Source organism: Festucalex cinctus, chromosome 7 (assembly GCF_051991245.1).
Source record: "Festucalex cinctus isolate MCC-2025b chromosome 7, RoL_Fcin_1.0, whole genome shotgun sequence".
Classification (NCBI taxonomy): domain Eukaryota; kingdom Metazoa; phylum Chordata; class Actinopteri; order Syngnathiformes; family Syngnathidae; genus Festucalex; species Festucalex cinctus.
Window position 1 is genome coordinate 10447283 of NC_135417.1, and position 18437 is coordinate 10465719.

General features: G+C 35.6%; 1 protein-coding gene across 3 annotated transcripts in view; it reads right to left on the reverse strand.

The window, feature by feature from the left end:
* Window positions 1–18437, reverse strand: part of prkcg (protein kinase C, gamma) — a 36884-nt gene that overhangs the window by 16376 nt on the left and 2071 nt on the right. For 2 of the 3 annotated variants that reach the window (XM_077528074.1, XM_077528071.1), the window contains exons 1-7: window positions 13599–14099; window positions 9413–9638; window positions 3840–3871; window positions 3630–3712; window positions 2952–3063; window positions 1434–1562; window positions 1182–1338 (exon numbers count right to left, since the gene is read on the reverse strand). In XM_077528074.1, coding sequence (XP_077384200.1) covers window positions 1182–1338; window positions 1434–1562; window positions 2952–3063; window positions 3630–3712; window positions 3840–3871; window positions 9413–9633 — 734 coding nt within the window. In that variant the 5' untranslated portion in view covers window positions 9634–9638; window positions 13599–14099. Of the gene's footprint in view, window positions 1–1181; window positions 1339–1433; window positions 1563–2951; window positions 3064–3629; window positions 3713–3839; window positions 3872–9412; window positions 9639–13598; window positions 14100–18437 lie in introns of those variants that run through there. The other variant, XM_077528073.1, reaches the window with a different exon arrangement.

Genomic DNA, 18437 nt, shown 5'->3' on the forward strand with positions numbered 1-18437 from the left:
TTTTTTTATTCCAAGGTAAAGTACATTACAAAAAAAATAATTTTATTTCTTCAATTATTCATTTTTTTTCTCTGCTAAAAGTGAAGTTAAAAAAATATTCCATCATCTCATAAATTATTTAATCGGTTTTTTTTCTGATAAAATTATAGTAAACATTAAAATAAAATTACTATTAAATTTACTAATTAAAATTAATACTATTTGCTCATGATATAAACAATTCAAATAATAAAACTTAATATATTGATAAAAAAAAAAGAAAAAAATCCTCACAAAATGGTGGTATACAATTACATTGAAGACAATACAAGTAAAAAAAAAAATCAGCATAAAAGCATAAAAGTATTAATTATATAGCATAAATCAGGAAATAACCAATTAACAATGATTTAATTTTATATTTTTTTTCCAATACCAATTTTTCTATAATCTAAAAACATTATATATTAAATTGAAAGGTTAATTTATTTATTTAAAATAAATATTTTGCTGATAAAAGTATTTTTTTAATTAAATTGTTATATACTTATTTTACATTTATAATTTATGTAGTTCTCATCCAAATTTAATGTGTCAAAAAAGAAAAGAAAACAAATATATTGAAAATTCTTGGATACATCCAAATTTAAATATTTACTTAAAATAAATATTGTCCTGATAAAATCATTATTTTCTGAAAGATTATACTAAATAATAAAGAATCTATTAAATCAAAGGTTAATTTAAATCTATTTAGTATTATTATTCAGTATTATATTTTTAATTAAATTGTTATATACTTATTTTACATTTATAATTTATGTAGTTTGCATCCAAATTTAATGTGTCAAAAAAAAAGAAATACATTGAAATTTCTTGGATACATCCAAATTTAAATATTTACTTAAAATAAATATTGTCCTGATAAAATCATTATTTTCTGAAAAATTATACAAAATAATAATGAATCTATTAAATCAAAATAAACATTAGTTGTTCAGAAAATGTGTTTTTTTTTAAATTAAATTAGATCTACAAAAAAAATGAAGTTTATATAAATAGAATTCTAAAATTACAAAAAAATAAAACAAAACAAAAAATTATGATTTTCTCAAAAAACAAACAAACAATTGATTTGGATAATTCAAATGTGATGTTGAGAAATCTCTCAGGTCAAATTCGCGCTGACGTGTCGGACTCACAAGGTAAAACTCTCATTCCAGACCGGATTGAGTGTGGAGCGGATGGTCTTGGTCTTCTGTTTGCTGTGGCTCTTCGGGTCAGGAATCAATTTCAGTTTCACGTACGGGTCCGACAGGCCGTTGGGGTCCATGGGCATCAGGTTACGAGCCTCCCGCACTGCCAACAAACACGGCGCAGGAGGAGGACGAACGAAAACAGTGACCGAGTAAATTTGCGCTTTTTGGTTTGCACCTCGGTTGACTTCTTCTCACCTGTGACGAAGACGTCTTCCTTCTCTCCTCGAACCGTCAGGTGGATCCGGCCACGCTTCTCTGTGTGGTCCTGGCCGCAAAGACTCGGCACGCTGGTCTCGCATCGGCGATGGACGTTCATGTCGCAACCTGCAAAGATGGTAAATATGCGTTTCGTTGTGGTTCTGAAAAGTGCTTTGTGACAGCTAAGGCTGTTTCAAATCGCTATATAAAAAAAAGATGACTTGACATCAATAATTAATAATTTAATAAAGTGGTACATAGAAATTCAAGTTTAAAACTATGCAGCACATTCTAAAAAAAAAAAACCCCAAAAAACATAAAAAATATCCAACTATGGGTCAAAAAGTAACTGGACCTCTACTTGGGTTAATTTGACCAAACCCAGTCAAGAATTATTATGATTATTTTTTTAATTTTTAATTTCAAACAACTCATAAATATTTGGCACATCCTTTACTTAGGTCCAAAAAACAAAATTGGGTCATTTTGTATAAAACAACCCAGAAAGTTGGGTCAAATTGACCCATAAAGTGGATCGGTCCATTTTTATTTATTTTTTTTAAATCTATAATTGGTTACTTTTGATCCAATTGCTTTTAGACTGCAGTGCCGTGCAGAAGGGGGCACCGGCGGGGTTAGCGGAGCCCCCACATCAGTACAAAAATTTTTTAAATTTAATTTTTTTTTTTTCCATGTTTTTGTTCTCGAAAATTCCTCTGTTGTAAAGTTAAACAAATATTAAAGGACAAATTATTGTAAAAAAAACAAAAAAATACAACAAATATTCTTCCTGTAATTCATGTATTTGTTGTTGTTAGCATTAAAAGACCAGAAGTTTTTTTTTTAATTCATTATATATTTATTACAAAATAAATAAATCAGTGAATGAATCAGTTATCTTTTTTTCCTGCCGAATATTAAAAATGAATAATAAATAAATAAACAAATAAATAAATAAATAAATAATCGGTCAGACCCTTGTTTCAAATAGAATGAATCTCATCATCTATGATTGTGCACATCCTTAACTAATTTGCTCCCAAAAACGTATAAATACATTTTCTTTTTATTTATTTATTTATTTATTTTTAATTTTTTTTTTATTTTTTTTTTATGCTAGCTAGAGCATACAGAATGCTTGAAGCAATGGTAGTTATTACAAAACCGGCCAGCAGGTGGCAGAAGAGTATAAGAGATCAACCAGGGCCATGTTGAAACAAACTTTTTCCCCACTGTTTTAAACAGATTTGTAAATAATGATGAAACTTAACTATATTCTAATGCTAATTTCTGCAAAACCGAAACAGATAGAAACATACTTTTTGTTTTCCCTTATGAAAGTAGAGATTCTAATCTTTCTTTTGGTAGGCGCCATGTTTTTATAGCAATAGAACGCAATATTCCGCGGGCCTTGCAAAAAAATCAGTCAAAATCCAGCAAGACAGTCGGGAGCAGTCATAATGTCTGCGAGCGAACGAGCTAATCATGTCACAAATTTGTATCATTTGTACCTACATGCACATTTCATGCCCTGATGTATGAGCCCGTAGAGCAGCGAGCCGCAGTGGTCGCAGAAGGTGGGGCTGGCGTACGTGTGGATCTTGAACGCGTGTCGACTTCTCAGGTCCTGAAAGGTGACAAAAAAAAACAAAAAAACAAAACAAAAAAACATACAACGTAGCGTGACAGCAAGGACACGCGGTCACATGCATGTAAGCGGGACACATATGGATGGGGACGGCTCATGAATAACGCGGATGAGATAAGGGCGGGCGTGGAAATGAGATCTCGGAATGTGAGTGTGTTTAAAAGAGGGATGATTCATTTTTATCTCTCATCATCAGCGCCCTCATTCTTTTTCACCTTCCTCGAGACTAGAAGTTGAAAATCCTCCATCTTGCTGCGTGTGCACTTTTCCCTCTGTTATCATTTCTCACACATAGTCACACATTACGCTCCCCTTGACCCCATTCATGATGCCGTTTATTTAAAAAAATAAAAATAAAAAATAAAGCATGAAGACAAATTGTTCCCGAAAGCTTAAAAAATAAAAAAAGGCAGCGGAAAAAGATGACAAAGGAATTTGCTCCTCTTCTGCCTTCAAAGTCTTATCAGCCCCCCCGTAAGCCCCCCCCCTCGCGGTAGACAGACGTGACAAGGATGCGTCTGGATTAATGAGCGAGTGAGTCTCACATCTGGTCTGGGGGCCGTCACCGAGCCGGGACAGGTGAAGGTCACGAACTCGTGACATCTTTTGTGCACCACAAAACTGCAAACTTAAAAAAAAAAAAAAAAAAAAAAAGAGAGAGAGAGAGAGAGAGAGATTGAGAGGGCAAGGCAGAGACACTCAAGTCAGCAACTCATCGGAGAAGATGAACGGCCAAATATCGATGGCGCGTGTACCTTGACATTGGAATCCCTGTTTGCCGATGCCCCTGTGAGCGAGCGAGAAAAGGCGCACAGATTAGGACGGCGGAACAATTAAGGTGCAAACGCAATCGTCTTCACTCATTAAAACAGGGGTGACCAAACTTTTTTCATTTGAGGGCCACATACAGAAAATCAGAAGGGCCACATAATGTTATGAAGAGAAATTGTGTTTAGTCCTTAAAATGGGACAATTAATTTATTTGTGCTTTTGCATATATAAAAAAATGCTACAGTATATAAACCAATTTATTTGTAATATGGCAGTAGGATTATTATAGTTTTTTAATTTTTAATTTTAGTTTTTATTTCATTTTGAGTTTTTTTTTTAGTTAGTTTTTATTAGTTTTATTTCTTGCTTAGTTTTAGTTTAGTTCATTTCAGTATTAGTTTTAGTTTTAATTTTTTTAAATGTGTATTACTTGTGCGCAATATTGAAAAAACACGTCATTATTCCAGTTTATATCAAAATTAGGGATGGGCGAGTACCGATACCAGGTATCGGTATGGGGCCGATACCAGCTTTTTTTTCAAGTACTCGAGTACTCATAACGCAGACGAGTACAAGTGACCGAAGACGTTAAGTGAGTTTTCCTTGCCTGTAAGTGGCGCTAGCTTGCAGCAGTTTTTCACCAAAATTTCACCGGTTTGGAAATACTTCAAAATTGTGAATCTTAAACTAAAAGAGCAATTTTCGTCTTTTATTTTGAGCGTTAAGACTATTGAAGAGTGACTGTGCTGTTTTTTTTTTTTTTGTCAAAATTAAAGGAAATATATTTGTTTAAAAATATCTTTTAGTGATTTTTTTTATTTGTCAAAATGTACTACTGGTATCGGCAGTACGTGTCGGTATTGGTGACTACTGAGTGTCTGAGTATCGGTATCGGTCTGAAAAAAAGTGGTATCGAACATCCCTCATCAAAATAAATCTACTAAAAGTCACATTTCAAATCATCCCCAAAGGCTCATGCATTAAATGACTTATCAATGACTAAAACGAAGGACATTTTTGCTATTATTATTGTTTTATTTTAGTTAGTTTTCTTTTTTTTTTTTTTTTTTAAAAAGCATCTTCGTTTTTGTTTTATTTCGTTAACGAAATTGTTTTTTGAATTTGGGTTTTTTCAATTAAATAACCTTTAATGTCACCTGTTTTTCGACACCCTCCCTTCTTACTTTGACCATCTCCAAACATTTTTTTTTAATTTTTTTTTAATTTTTTTTTATTTGGACTGAGTCCAATGCCATTTTTAGCATATGTCGCGGGCCACTAAAAAATGGACGGCGGGCCGCGAACGGCCCCCGGGCCACAGTTTGGACACCACTGCATTAAAAGAACATGCATAGGTGATCAACAAAAAGGCGGCGCGTCACGTGGAGGCAAAGCAAATTGGTATATGCTTGCGTAACCCTGTTGGCTTTTTTTTTTTTCCCCAATCGCTCCTTAATTGAATAATTAAAATCATTGATTGAGCAAAGAGTCCACTCAGCATCTGGCCTGCAGGGAATCGAGCAACTTTTTTGGGGAGGGAGGACAAATAAGACATGCTTACACATAAGGAACCCATAAAAGGGAGTAATGAAAGAGGAGGGGGGGTCATGTTCATGCACAATATGCAGCAGCCAAGGAGGTTGTGCAAGCACGTGAGCGACGTTCTGCTTTTGACCAGCAGGGAGCATGAGAGAACCGGCTATGACGCAGCAAGTCATGCTCATTGGCTCACTTGGATGCCAGACTAAAAACATGTCTGCAACCACTTACACAAGAATGCTAAAAAATAAAACATAAAAAAAAAACTGTTGTATTTGTACCTTGCTGACTTGTTCACAAAAAAAATGTACAAAAATGCAAGATCTCATCTGGAGCAGTTCAGAATCAGTTTTTATCTCATAACATGACAAAAACATAAAATAAAATTTAAAAAAATAACGAAATACATCACACTCAACATAAATGCTGATTTTAAGTGTATTGATGTTTACACATTTGTTTTGCTCGTTAAACTTGGCCGTAATAAGTTTTGCTCTCACCAACCAATCAGAAGACAGGAAAATGGTGACCAGCTTGTAAATTTGGAATCCGATTGGTTCGCAATGCAGACGTTTCTCGCCCATTTTTGAGGGTGCTCAAGTACCCCGAAAACAGGAAATTATTCATTTATTTTTGAGTGTACGTCCTAGCTGGTTTAAACTGTGTGGTTCTCTTAACTCATTCAACCCCAAAAACGTATAAATACGTTTTTTAATACTGTGTCCTGCACTACCGAAAACATTTTTCTACATTTTTTTTTTAAATTCAAGATTATACAAAAAGCTTTGATACAGCTTCTGACATGAAGAGGTGGCTTAAAGAAATGGTAGTTATTACAAAATTATTACAAAATTAATGGGCCAGCGGGTGGCAGCAGAGTACAAGAGATCAGCCAGGGCCATGTTGCAACAAGCTCTTTTTGCCAATGTTTTTACCAGGAATGTGAATATCGATGAAACTTCACGATATTCTAATGCTAATTGCTGCAATACGGAAACAGATCCAAACGTACTTTTTTTTTTTCCTGATGAAAGAAGAAACTCTAATCTTTCTTTTGGTAGGTTCCACGTTTTTATAGCAATAGAACAGAATATTCTGCAGACCTCACAGATTAGACAGGGATGACACCAAATAAGAGTTAACTATGATTGGACAAAAATAAATCAAATTAAAACAAATTATACTGGAAGCTGTAAGCAAAAAAAATAAAAAAATACAAATTAAAGTAGTACTCAGGTACGGTACTCTTTTGTTCTCTTCTATTTCTAAAAGGGGACAGATGATGACAAATGGACTTTTTCATTGCCTGCGTCCAAAATCGTTGAGTCTCTCGTATGCCCGCCAACCCACCAAGTGTGAAATTATACAACCAAGTGCAGGAAATCTTTTTTCTGAAAATCCTCAAGACTGCAGTGAAGATCTGCTACTTTCAAATGACGAGCGCTATCATGTCAAAACGAAAAGGTAAGCAAAGCTGCAGATTTGCATTCGTTACCGTTATCAGCATTTGATAAAAAAGTTGTCGGAGGAGGAATTTGCGTTTGGCGGTTTTTGCCTGCTACGTGCGCCGCATGCACACTGTTCTTACGTAGTAACTGACAAGTGGCATTTGGTCGTGACGTGGAAGAAAAAATACAAATGATGCTTTTATGGTGTCTTAATTGTGGCAAACTTTTCTCTTCCAACTCTGAGCTGCCTGACACAGAGAAATCCCCCAAAACAAGCAAGTTTGACAAGTTGATGTTAAGTGTGAATATATATTTTTTTTTAATCCTTTTTTTGGGCTCTGCTTGCAATCAAAATAAATATATTAGGGGTGTCAAAATTTCATTCATTTTGAGTTTAGTTAAAGTTCTTTTAAAGACACTATTTTTTTTTTTTTAAACACGTGATTGCACCTTACTTGGAAAGCTTGTCACAAGGAAGCAACAAACAAGTCCACGTCAAAATTTTGCAGTAATAAATATAATAAAAATGCACGTATTTGTGGAGACTGTTTTACAACTGTAAAAATGTTACTTCATGTTAAAGATTAAATCGATCTTAACGTGAAAAGAAAAATGCACTGAGCCGTCACCAACGTCTTATAAATGCAATTATGCCACCTAGTGGCAGAAAAATGACTTCAACACAAATCAATCTCACCCTCGTCTTTTGCAGTATCTTTTTCATTTTAACTCAATTTTACGTATTATTATGACATTACTGTATCAATGACTAAAAGAAGGAGCCATATTTCTATTGAACATTTTTTCAATTTTTCTGTTATAACAAGTATTATACAAATATTTTATTGTACATTTAGAACACATATACAATTTTGTGATTAATGGTGAGCAATAATAATAATAATAATAATAATAAAAAAAAAATACTACTAATAATAAAAATATTATTATTATTATTATTATTATTAATAATTTTATATACACATATATATATATATACATATATATATATATATATATATATATATATACATATATATATATATATATATATATATATATATATATATATATATATATATATATATATATATAGTGAGGCATGCAGGGTCCATTTTGTGGGTCCATTTTTCTTGGAAGGACTCCCAAGCAACATTGTAATTCTTCCGCGTTGAATTTTCTTTTTTGTAACTAACACTGGGACTCAAACAACGTGAAGAAAGGATTGAGTGTGATGGTGCATCCAAGATGGCAGCCAAGTGTGTGTGTGTGTGTGTGTGGGGGGATGTCCTGAAAACTACCCAGAGGCTGCTGGCACATGCGCCAAGCGTCCTCCAACTCGCAGCCTCGCCATATGTCACACGGCACACGCTTAGAACACGTTTTGCTTCACACGTTCGATTTGGCGTCTCCGAACATGTTGCGGAGTCACAAATTCATTTACGCTCATTCCACATCATGAATTTGCACTTTTACAATCACCGTGTAGAAAATGTTTAGTCCGCGTATTCAACTTTTACATGGAAGCGATCCTCATTTATTTTCCTAAAAATGGTGTTTTTCTTTTTGTACTTTCTGAAATAAGCCCGATCTGATGGAACGTTGTACATTGTTGTTGCTTAACTATGTCAAAGTGATACAACTCAACTCTGTCAAACTAAAATATTAATAAAGAGAATTAAATGCTTTTGCCTTAGCGTAATGCTAACAATGTGACAAATCATAGCTTACAAAAATTTTATAAATAAAAAAAATTACTGTCTTTAGAACCATTTTAAATAAATAAAAAAAAAAAACTGTCTGGAGCCGCAAAAACATTTGAACATTTTTGATGAAGGAAACAATGTGTCATACATTTTTAGACTTTTCTGTCAAATTTTGTGGACATTTTGAGAACATTTTGGGGATTTCTACTTTTGTTTTTGGACATTTTATAGTTACTTTTTGAAAGTTTCCTTTTTTGCATTTTTTTTTTAATTCATAAAAAAAAAAAAAAAAAAAATTTAATGAATTTTTTTCCCCTTTTTTTTATTTTTATTTTTATTTGTTTATTTTTGTATATTTTTGGTAATTCCAAATAAAGTTTATGGCAATTTTCTGCCCTTCTTCTGTTGCTTTTGGGGCATTTTATGTTTCATTTGTTCATGTTTTCTTTTCTGCCTTTTTAAAATAAATTTTCGGACTTTTTTGGGGGGCAATTTTGTGCACATTATATGAAACGTTCTGCTTTTTTTTTTTTTTTTTTTAACTCACAAAGACAATGTCCTTTGTAAAGGCGGCTGTATGTTGAATGTCATTATCTTGATCATGTGTACCTAATGAAGCGTCTGGCGAGTGAGTCTGCTTTGAAGCGAACGTGTTCTATCGTGTGGGCTCCAGCAGGGAAAGGAGAGCTCGTTTGATGGGATGGGGTCAGCGTGCTAGCCTATGTGGGCTGTTTCTGCAGCCTCAAGGAGAGCGAGAGGAAAAAAAAAAAAGTCAGATGCGGCAGTGGGTTGCCTGAGGAGGCGGCTTAAGAACTACCGGGGTGCTCTCTCGCGCAAACGCGCGTCGTGTCGGTGCGCGCGTACCAGATGAAGTCGGTGCAGTGGCTGCAGAAGGTGGGCTGCTTGAAGAAGCGGGCGGTGAACTGGTGATCTTTCACTTCCACGATGCGCTTGTGTTTGAGGGCGCCCTTCCTCTGGAAGACGGGCACCCGGGGCGGAGGCGACAGCAGCGAGGGCAGCGGCGAGCCGCCCGATGTCGTCGGGGAGGCCAGCGTCAGCGGGCAAGGGGAGACGGGGGCGGACATGACGCCTGGGAGAGGAGGGGGGGGGGGGGGGGGGTAAAGAGAGGGAGAGGATGGATGATGGGTGACTTGCGCGCAAGGTCGTACGCAAGGACACGGGGGGGTCGAGGGACGATGCTGAACATGGAGAAAGATGAAATGGGCAGAAGATAAAACAGACAATCTCAATTTCTTCCTTTCCATAAGTTACAATGCTCAGTTTGTGGTTTACCGTGTTAGTAAGTTATTCACGAATGTATTGTGGCGGCTTTTAAGTGCACGTCATCAAACTGAGAGCTGTTTGTAAGATTTAGTAGAGGTGGAACCGAGTACAGTATTGCTACCCAAGCGTGAAATCATTATTACATAAGCACTTTATGGCCGTTTCGACCTCTCGGTATCCTCCTCCGTGTACTCTCATCACTGTGGAGCCAAAAGAACAATGACCACGTTACATATTCATTTTGTTCTGCGGAAGTCGTTCCAGAACAAAAAAAAAGAAAAAAAAAAAGATATATTCAAATTTCTGATTCTAAATTTGTCTTGTCAATGTTTATTTTTGTCATAATGGATGCATCGTCTTAAAACAATCGACTGAAGCGGGTTTTGCATGCTTAACACATTCACTGCCATAGACGGCTTTAGACGTCAAAGATTCATTTTTTGCCTGCACACGCAATAAAACAATGTGCAAAAAAGCTTTTTTGTTATGCATCAACTTGGTATTAAAGCAACAACAGTAAATTGCAGCGTTTACTACACATAGTTAAAAAAAACAAAACTTTTGTGTAGTCTCCAAGAATATTCAAAACATGTTGACACCCAACTTTAACACATTCACTGCCATAGATGGTTTTAGACGTCAAAGATTTTTTTTTGTCCTGGACTGGCAGTGAATGAGTTAATAGATGACTAGCTGCACTCTGAAAAGAGAATTGCTGAACATTTGAGACAAAATGGCTCCTTGCCGCAAGAAATTGTGGAGGAGGATGGGAGGAAAGAAAAAGAAGAAAAACAAACAAACAAACAAAGAAACCGGAGCTGGTCTCGAACCTGGTACTTGCTGCTTACATGGTAAGAACACTACCCACTATACCATTTGTACAGTTAAGTTCAACAGGGCATAGGTTTTACTTGTAGTTTATACAAGTGTCAGCCAGAACGGATTTTAAGACGCCCAACTGTCATATTGCACTTTGGCATTACAAAACTTTTATTTGATTGCTTTGAATACATTTGGACAGAATGTTTACTGCTAAAGGCTACCTTTGTCACTATCTTATGGACAGATCAGAGAAAGTGGGCGTGTGTTTAGTCTGCAGAGGCGGAGCGGGGGTGGGTCTGCACTTAATGACATCACAAAGTGCCAACAGCTCATTTTCTCAGGTTGGGAGGGGCTGGTGCTTAGAGAGCAGAATGACCTAAAATTTCTCATAGAGGGGGGCGGATGGAGGAAAACGCCACTTCGGTCATGTTTTTATGAGTTCGTTCAACTTAATATATTCGCTTTGGATTAACTTAATTAACGTGAATTGGCCATGAAGTACAGGAAATGTTGATCTATGAATGCTATACAACTGCAAAGCCTGTTTATATCCACATTTGTAAGGGGAAAAAAAAAACATTTGTGGATTGAGAAGCTGAGCATTTGCCAAATCTTCAGGCCAGCACCACTAGCAGAGTAACACCTTTTCGGTGTGGGCGGTGTGATGGTGTGGGACGGCATCGAGCTACAACATCGCTGGAAAGATGCGGCTTGTCATCACTTGAAGACACTTTCAGATCACAACTGTCTGGGACGTCGTCCTCGAGGAAGTTTTTCCAAAAGGCTACCTCGGCAATTTAGAGTACAAGCAGAGAAATTGCCTGCCAACAGTCCTGACCCGAACCCAATAAACGCTCGGTCATGCTGTTTGTCCTGATTGAGGAGTGGAATGCCTTCACAGTGTTGTGTGACAAGAATGAAGATGACGCGTCAGCTTGTTGTGGCTCCATTTGGTTCTACTACTCATTAAAAAGTTACGGATTTTGGCTTTGGGGTTGGATTTTAGGATGAACCTAAAATTGATTATAACCCATTACAGGTGAGACTTTTACAAGTCCTTTGAAATGTTCATGTTTCAAACGGGAATTTTGAATTTTGTCATTCAAGTTGTGCACAAGCACTAAAATATTGAACAGTTGGACACCGTTTAAGGTTCAAAGTTTAAGGTTCAACCAAAAAGGAATTTTAAGTTTATCCTGAAATTCCATCCAAAAATCAAATGTGCTATTTTGTAATCATCCAATACACCAAAACACACCAAACAAGAGTACTAGTAGGGGTGGGAACCTCTGGCTGCCTCACGATACGATACAATATGCGAGACAAGGCTCAGGATAACGATTATCTCACGATATGATGATTATTCTATAAAATAAAATAAAAAAAAAAAACTGACATTTTGAAAAGTCTGAAAAATTCTTCAATAAACATGCATTAAGATATTACAACAAAGTCAAGATTGGCATTTGTATTTAAAAAAAAAAAAATTACACCAATATTTACGGAAAATGAATATCGGCTCAAAATATTGGTTCTTGGCCTTCTTGACCCCCCCCCCCCCCCCTTTCCAAAAAAACAACAACAAAAAAACAAAAAAAACAATTAGAGCTACAAAAGCCTTTTGGTTTAAAGGTAAAAACCTTCAACAAACAACAAGAGTCAACTTGCCTCAATTGCACCTTTATGGCTTGGCCATATTTTACAAAATCAACTTTCCGACAAATGGGTCAGCTCTTAAAAAGAGAAACAAACTGTCCCTGTCCATTTGTAACGGTAAAGTGGCAGGTATGGAGGGAAAGCGAGGACCTAATGAAGGAGACAGAGGTTAATTCGCGCACGGTGGCAAAGCGCTCTTAAGAGACTTTTGAGTCGCTAAACAATTAACACAACTGTCCCACATACTGCCCGTCCAGTCTGCCAACTATCTCTCTCTCTCTCTCTCTCTCTCTCGTTCCTTCTCTCGGCATCACTTGCATCTCCATCTCCCCACCCCTCGCCCTGGTCGCCATGTCAACTCTACCTCCTCTTGTTGCCATGTCAACAACACCCTCACCACCTGCTCCATTATTAGCGTCTGTGTCCTCTCTCCCACTTCCTGCCATGCCCTTATTAGCAGTTGGTCTCATTTAGCAGAGGAAGTTTCGACTCAAATAGTCCGCAGGAAGTTTTTTTCGTTTTTTAAATGACATCAATTGATTTTGACAGTCACAAGTTAGCATTGTTGCATGAAGCCATGTCAGGAAATGTGATGGATGAAGAGACTGGTGGGCAAAATGGGACAGCGCTATTCAGGTATAAATAAAAATAATAATAAAATAAAATAAAAAAATAAAAAATAAAAATAATAATAAAATAATAAAAAATAAATAAATAAAATAAATAATAATAATAATAATAATAATAATAATAAATTAAAATACAATAAATACGTTAATAAATAAATAATAAAAAATAAATAATAATAATACATTAATAATAATAATCGTACACATTCAAAAATAACAAAATAATAATTCATAATATTATAATAACATAATATAAATAAATATAAATACATAATATAATATATAAATATACAGTATATAAAGTATATAATATATATACAAATATAAATGAAATACTAAAAAATAAAAAAAATAAAAAACTAAGCTCATACGTCTTCTTCACCTGAAGACTTGCGTCCATTTCCCCACCACTCTTATGAGATGCTCCCCCTAGTGGCCCCACCAAGTAATTGCTCAATAAGTCATGAACATTGGAGGCGTTATAGTGGCTGTATGTTGACCACAAATATCGCGATACTTGCGTAGACATATTGATAATCTATCGGGAGACAAAGTATGACGATTTATCGCGATATCGATATATCGTCACACTGCTAGCGTTATTACGTGTTGAATAATGAAAAAAACAAAAAAAAACACAAAATCTATCAGGACCGTACCTGAAAATGTGAGCAAAGCCTTGAGCGGCGGGTATCTTTCTTCACTTCCTCGGGCCTCAACCTCGCAAGAGAGGCACCTCGACAGTAGATAGCCACACCACGGGTAAAAAAAAAAAAAAAAAAAAGTAAGAGGGGACACAAAAAATACTAGAAGGAAATGAGCCAGCGCAAATTAAAAAAAGAAGGAAGCTTTCTGGACCAAACGGCAGCGAGAGATTGTGATTCAAGCCTTCCTTGGAAGCAAAGACACAAGTTGTAAATATCCGTTAACCCGCAGGCAGGGTGAGGAGGAGGACGAGATGGAGAGGTGGTACTCGCTTTCCAAGATTGCTCCTGTTTTTAACCGAGAGTAGGACGGAAAGATAAGAGAGAGAAAGAAGAGTGAGAGAGGAGCGCGAGGCGAGAGATTGAGGGGAATAGGAGGCGATTCATTTCCAAATCTGGGTTACTTCTCTCAAGAGGGGCCGAGGGAGGTGGAGGAAAGGGGGACGGAGAAGGCAAAAAAAAAAAAAAAAAAAAAAGCTGCCATTTTTTTTTTTTTTTTTTTTTTTTGCCACCGTCCGCGATCCGGCGTGGACCGAGTGCCAACTGCCTTCTTGGAGTGGCAGACGGCGGAAGGAAAAGAAAGGCAAAAAGGAGGGGTGGAAGGAGGGAGCCAGATTGGGAGAAAAAGAGCAGCGAGATGGACTGCTGGAGACTCGCAGAAAGAACCCGAGCGTGGCGAAAGAAAAGAAGAAGAAAAAAAAAAAAGGACGGCTGGTGGGGCTCCCAGCAGATGAGCGGAGGATCAACAGGTCCGTGAAATAAGGAAGGTTGCGAAACATCTGCAGCAATACTGCAGTTCATTAAAAAAGAAACAAAAAAAAACAAAACATTCACACAGTTAAAGTTTCTTCAGAGATCAAGTTTTGCTCTGGTGCATTGAAATTACTTTAATTAATTTAATTCATTCTCCGGTGTAATAATATTATTTATTGATTGTTTAAATTTTTATTTATTATTATTATTATTATTAATTCAATCTATGGTGTAATAACCTTATTTATTAATTGATGGAATTTTTATTTTATTATTATTATTATTATTAATTCAATCTCTGGTGTAATAACCTTATTTATTGATTGATTGAATTTTTATTTTATTATTATTATTAATAATAATTCAATCTCTGGTGTAATAACCTTATTTATGACATTTGAAAGTATGTCACACAGAAGTGACGTCATCTAGCAACAGCCAATAGAAAAGCACCAAAAGATGACGTCGCTCCCACGGTGTTTTCTAAATATTGTGCACAAATAATACACATTTAAAAACAAAATGAAACTAATACTAATACTGAAACTAACTAAAACTAAACTAAAACTAATAAAAACAGAACCACCCTGAAAACTAATAAAAACTAACTAAAATGACACATTCCAAAACTATAATTACCCATATTACAAATAAACTGGTTTATATACTGTAACATTTTTTTTTTAATATGCAAAACCACAAATCAATTATTTGTACAATTTTTAGGACTAAACACAATTTCTCTTCATATCATGATGTGGCCCTTGGGTCCTTCTGATTTTCTGTATGTGGCCCTCAAATGAAAAAGTTTGGACACCCTTACATTAATAAATTGAAATAACTCAAACTTATTATTATTATTTTTTTTACAACTATGCTGATTTTGTAATTATGAAGTGCAATAACTGAAATGTTAATAAAAATTTGATTTTGGAAGTTTGGAGACCCCTGCCCTAATGTCGAATCGTATCTGGTTTGGCCACGGTGAGTCGGCATTAGACACCTCGTCACAATTAATGACGCAAGTGGGCGTGGCTGCGACTCAACCGGGGAAGACGAAGCTGAAGGCGGGAACGAGGGCGGGGAATCCGGCAGAGGGGGTTGAAGGCGGGGTTTTCGGGACAAAGGTCCGGATCGGAGTGGGACGGCGAGACCGCGAGCGCGAGCGAAGGTCAGAAGGTCTAATTAATGCAAATGTAGGTTATTAGTCTCCTGATGAGGACGCTGGCAGAGAATTAATTAACAATTATAATTAGCAAGATTGCTGGAGAGCAAAAACGGTGTCAGCGAGCCAGATAAGAGCGCGCGCGAACGCGTGTTTGGTGCCAGTCAGCTGTCTGACAACGATAGGTGTCATTGCAGCGTTAACCGGCAGCTGATTGGACCTGATAGGAGATTTGGCTTTGTGCAAAAAAACAAAAAAATAAAATAAAACGCCACTGACTTCATTTTGTAGCTGGGTCGACTTTACACTTTTTATTTGTCTTATCTGGGATGAATGCACTCGGTCTGCTGAGTAATGTGTCCTTGCGTCGTAGCGTAGTGCGGCTTGCAAGTCAATACGTGTGCCCCCTGAACACGATTATTATACTTTTGGAATTTTTCATTTTAGTTAGTTTTGATTCGGTTTTGAGTTTGTTTTTTTAAATTCAGTTTGGTTTAATTAGTTTTCAGGGTGGTTCTATTAGTTTTTATTAGTTTGAATTATTTAATAAATGCTTCGCTTTAGTTTCAGTATTAGTTTTAGTTTTTTCGTTTTTTTTTTTTTAATTAATTAATTAATTTAATTATTTTTAATGCATATTACTTGTATGCAATATTTAAAATAAAAAAAAAAACACCATGAGAGCGGCGTCATCTGAAGGTGCCTTTCTATTGGCTGCTGCTAGATGACATCACTCCTGTGTGACACACTTTCAAACGTCCATATTCCGGTTAATATCAAAATAAATCGACTTAAACATTATTTAAAAATCATCCCCGAAAGGCTCATCATATATTAAATGAATTACCAAAGGCTAAAACAAAGGACATTTGTGCTATAATTCTAGCAATCAGCACCTCGCCAATTACACGCATCCATTATCACCTCACAACCCCCCCACAAAATCACGCAGCTTCTACCTGGGTGTCGTCACCGATGAAATGAATCAAAATCGACTTGCCTGTTGGTGGAATCGCGTCAAAGGTAATCAATCATATCTTGCCTGGCAAACATGTGGCCCCCAACAATCGTATTGCGTTTCTGTTGGGACGCGCGTCCGTTTGCTTCTCCCAAAATGGTCTGCTGTGCTTTTTTTTTTTTTTTGCCAGATTGGTAACAAACTTGCATGACGGTCAGAGGAGACATTTGGCAGGCGATCGTCGACACGAGCGACTAACTAAGTGCGAACAAACCGCTCACGGCATAATCGTTCTATTGTTGCTCATCAAACTTCAACAACAAATTGCGTTAAAAAAAAATAAAAAATCACAACACAACATGTTGAAAGGACAAGGACGCCATTCTTCGAAATGAAAGCAGTTAACGTTATCTCTGGCGATGAGGTTTGCGTTCAAGCAAAAAAAAAAAAAAAAAAAAAAAAATCACATTTCAACAAACGTTTAGCTTGCATGAGGGTGGAAAGATGATTAAAAAAAAAAAGGGAAAGATCAGGCATTAGGGCTGTGCAATTAATCGAATTTTACAATTACAATTTCAGTTATTGCACTCCATAATTACAAAATCAGCATAGTTGTAAAAAAAATAATAATAATAATTTTGAGTTATTTCAGTTTTTTTTTTTTTTAATGCAGGGCGTCCAAACTTTTGGATTTGAGGGCCACATCCAGAAAATCAGAAGGATGCAAGGGCCACATCATGTTATGAAGAGAAATTGCGTTTAGTCCTAAAAATTGGACAAATAATTTATTTGTGCTTTTGCATATTTAGAAAAATGTTACAGTATATAAACCAATTTATTTGTAATATGGCAGTAGGGTTATTATAGTTTTGGAATGTTTCAATTTAGTTCGTTTTTATTAGTTTTCAAGGTGGTTCTGTCAGTTTTTATTAGTTTAGTTCTTTAAAAAATAAATAAATAAATGACCAAATAAATACATAAATAAATAAATGACTAAAAGTAAAAATAAAAATAGATATAAAAACAATATAATTCAAAAATTAAATACAAATGTATTTATTTATTTACATATATATATATATATATATATATACATAATTTGCTCTTTTAATTTCCATTTATATTTATATTTTTTTGGATATAATTTTCGAATGATATTTTTATGTCAATTTTTATTTTCATTTTTAGTAATTTATTTATTTATTAGTAATTTATTTTTAATTTTGGAAGTTTTGTACTTAATTTACTATTTTTTTTTCATTTATTTTCTATAGTTTTATTCAGCTGCAATTTGCTACTTGTAAATGTAACTTTTTAAAGGAACCGAGCGTCAAGTTTTTGCTAAAAAACAAAAACAAAACAAAAAAAACAAAACAAAAAAAACCCCACAAGAACAACAACAACTTTGCCTATTAGTAAAAGTAGAGGTTTGGCGCCATGTAAAGGACTTTTGATGGCTAAATAATTCATTCCCATGTTTACAATGAAATGCGCCGTGACTGACTCATCGCTCTTCAAACATTTTGGCATTTCTCTCCCTCATAATCGACGTGACAATCCGAGATTTAATGATAATCTTGCCCTCAAAAGTGGTGCTGATCTCAAACGACATCATCCACACGGTCCTTTGGGATAAAATCACATCGCGAGTTGCTTCCTTACCACCCAAAAACAACCCAAATTTTACACACAACTTGATTAAAAAGATGCTTTTGAGTGCACCAAGTAAGAACCGAGGAATCTCATCGAAGCCGCAGAAAAATACACCTCAAGTCAATTTACATAACCGAGTTATCCTTTATCATATTTAGACAAATTAATACTGGTCGCCGGCAGATCATGTCCCCAGCGCGACGAACGAGATTTGGGCCCTATCCAAAACCTGTAAACAAAACGCGTGAGCTGAAAAAGCTTCGAC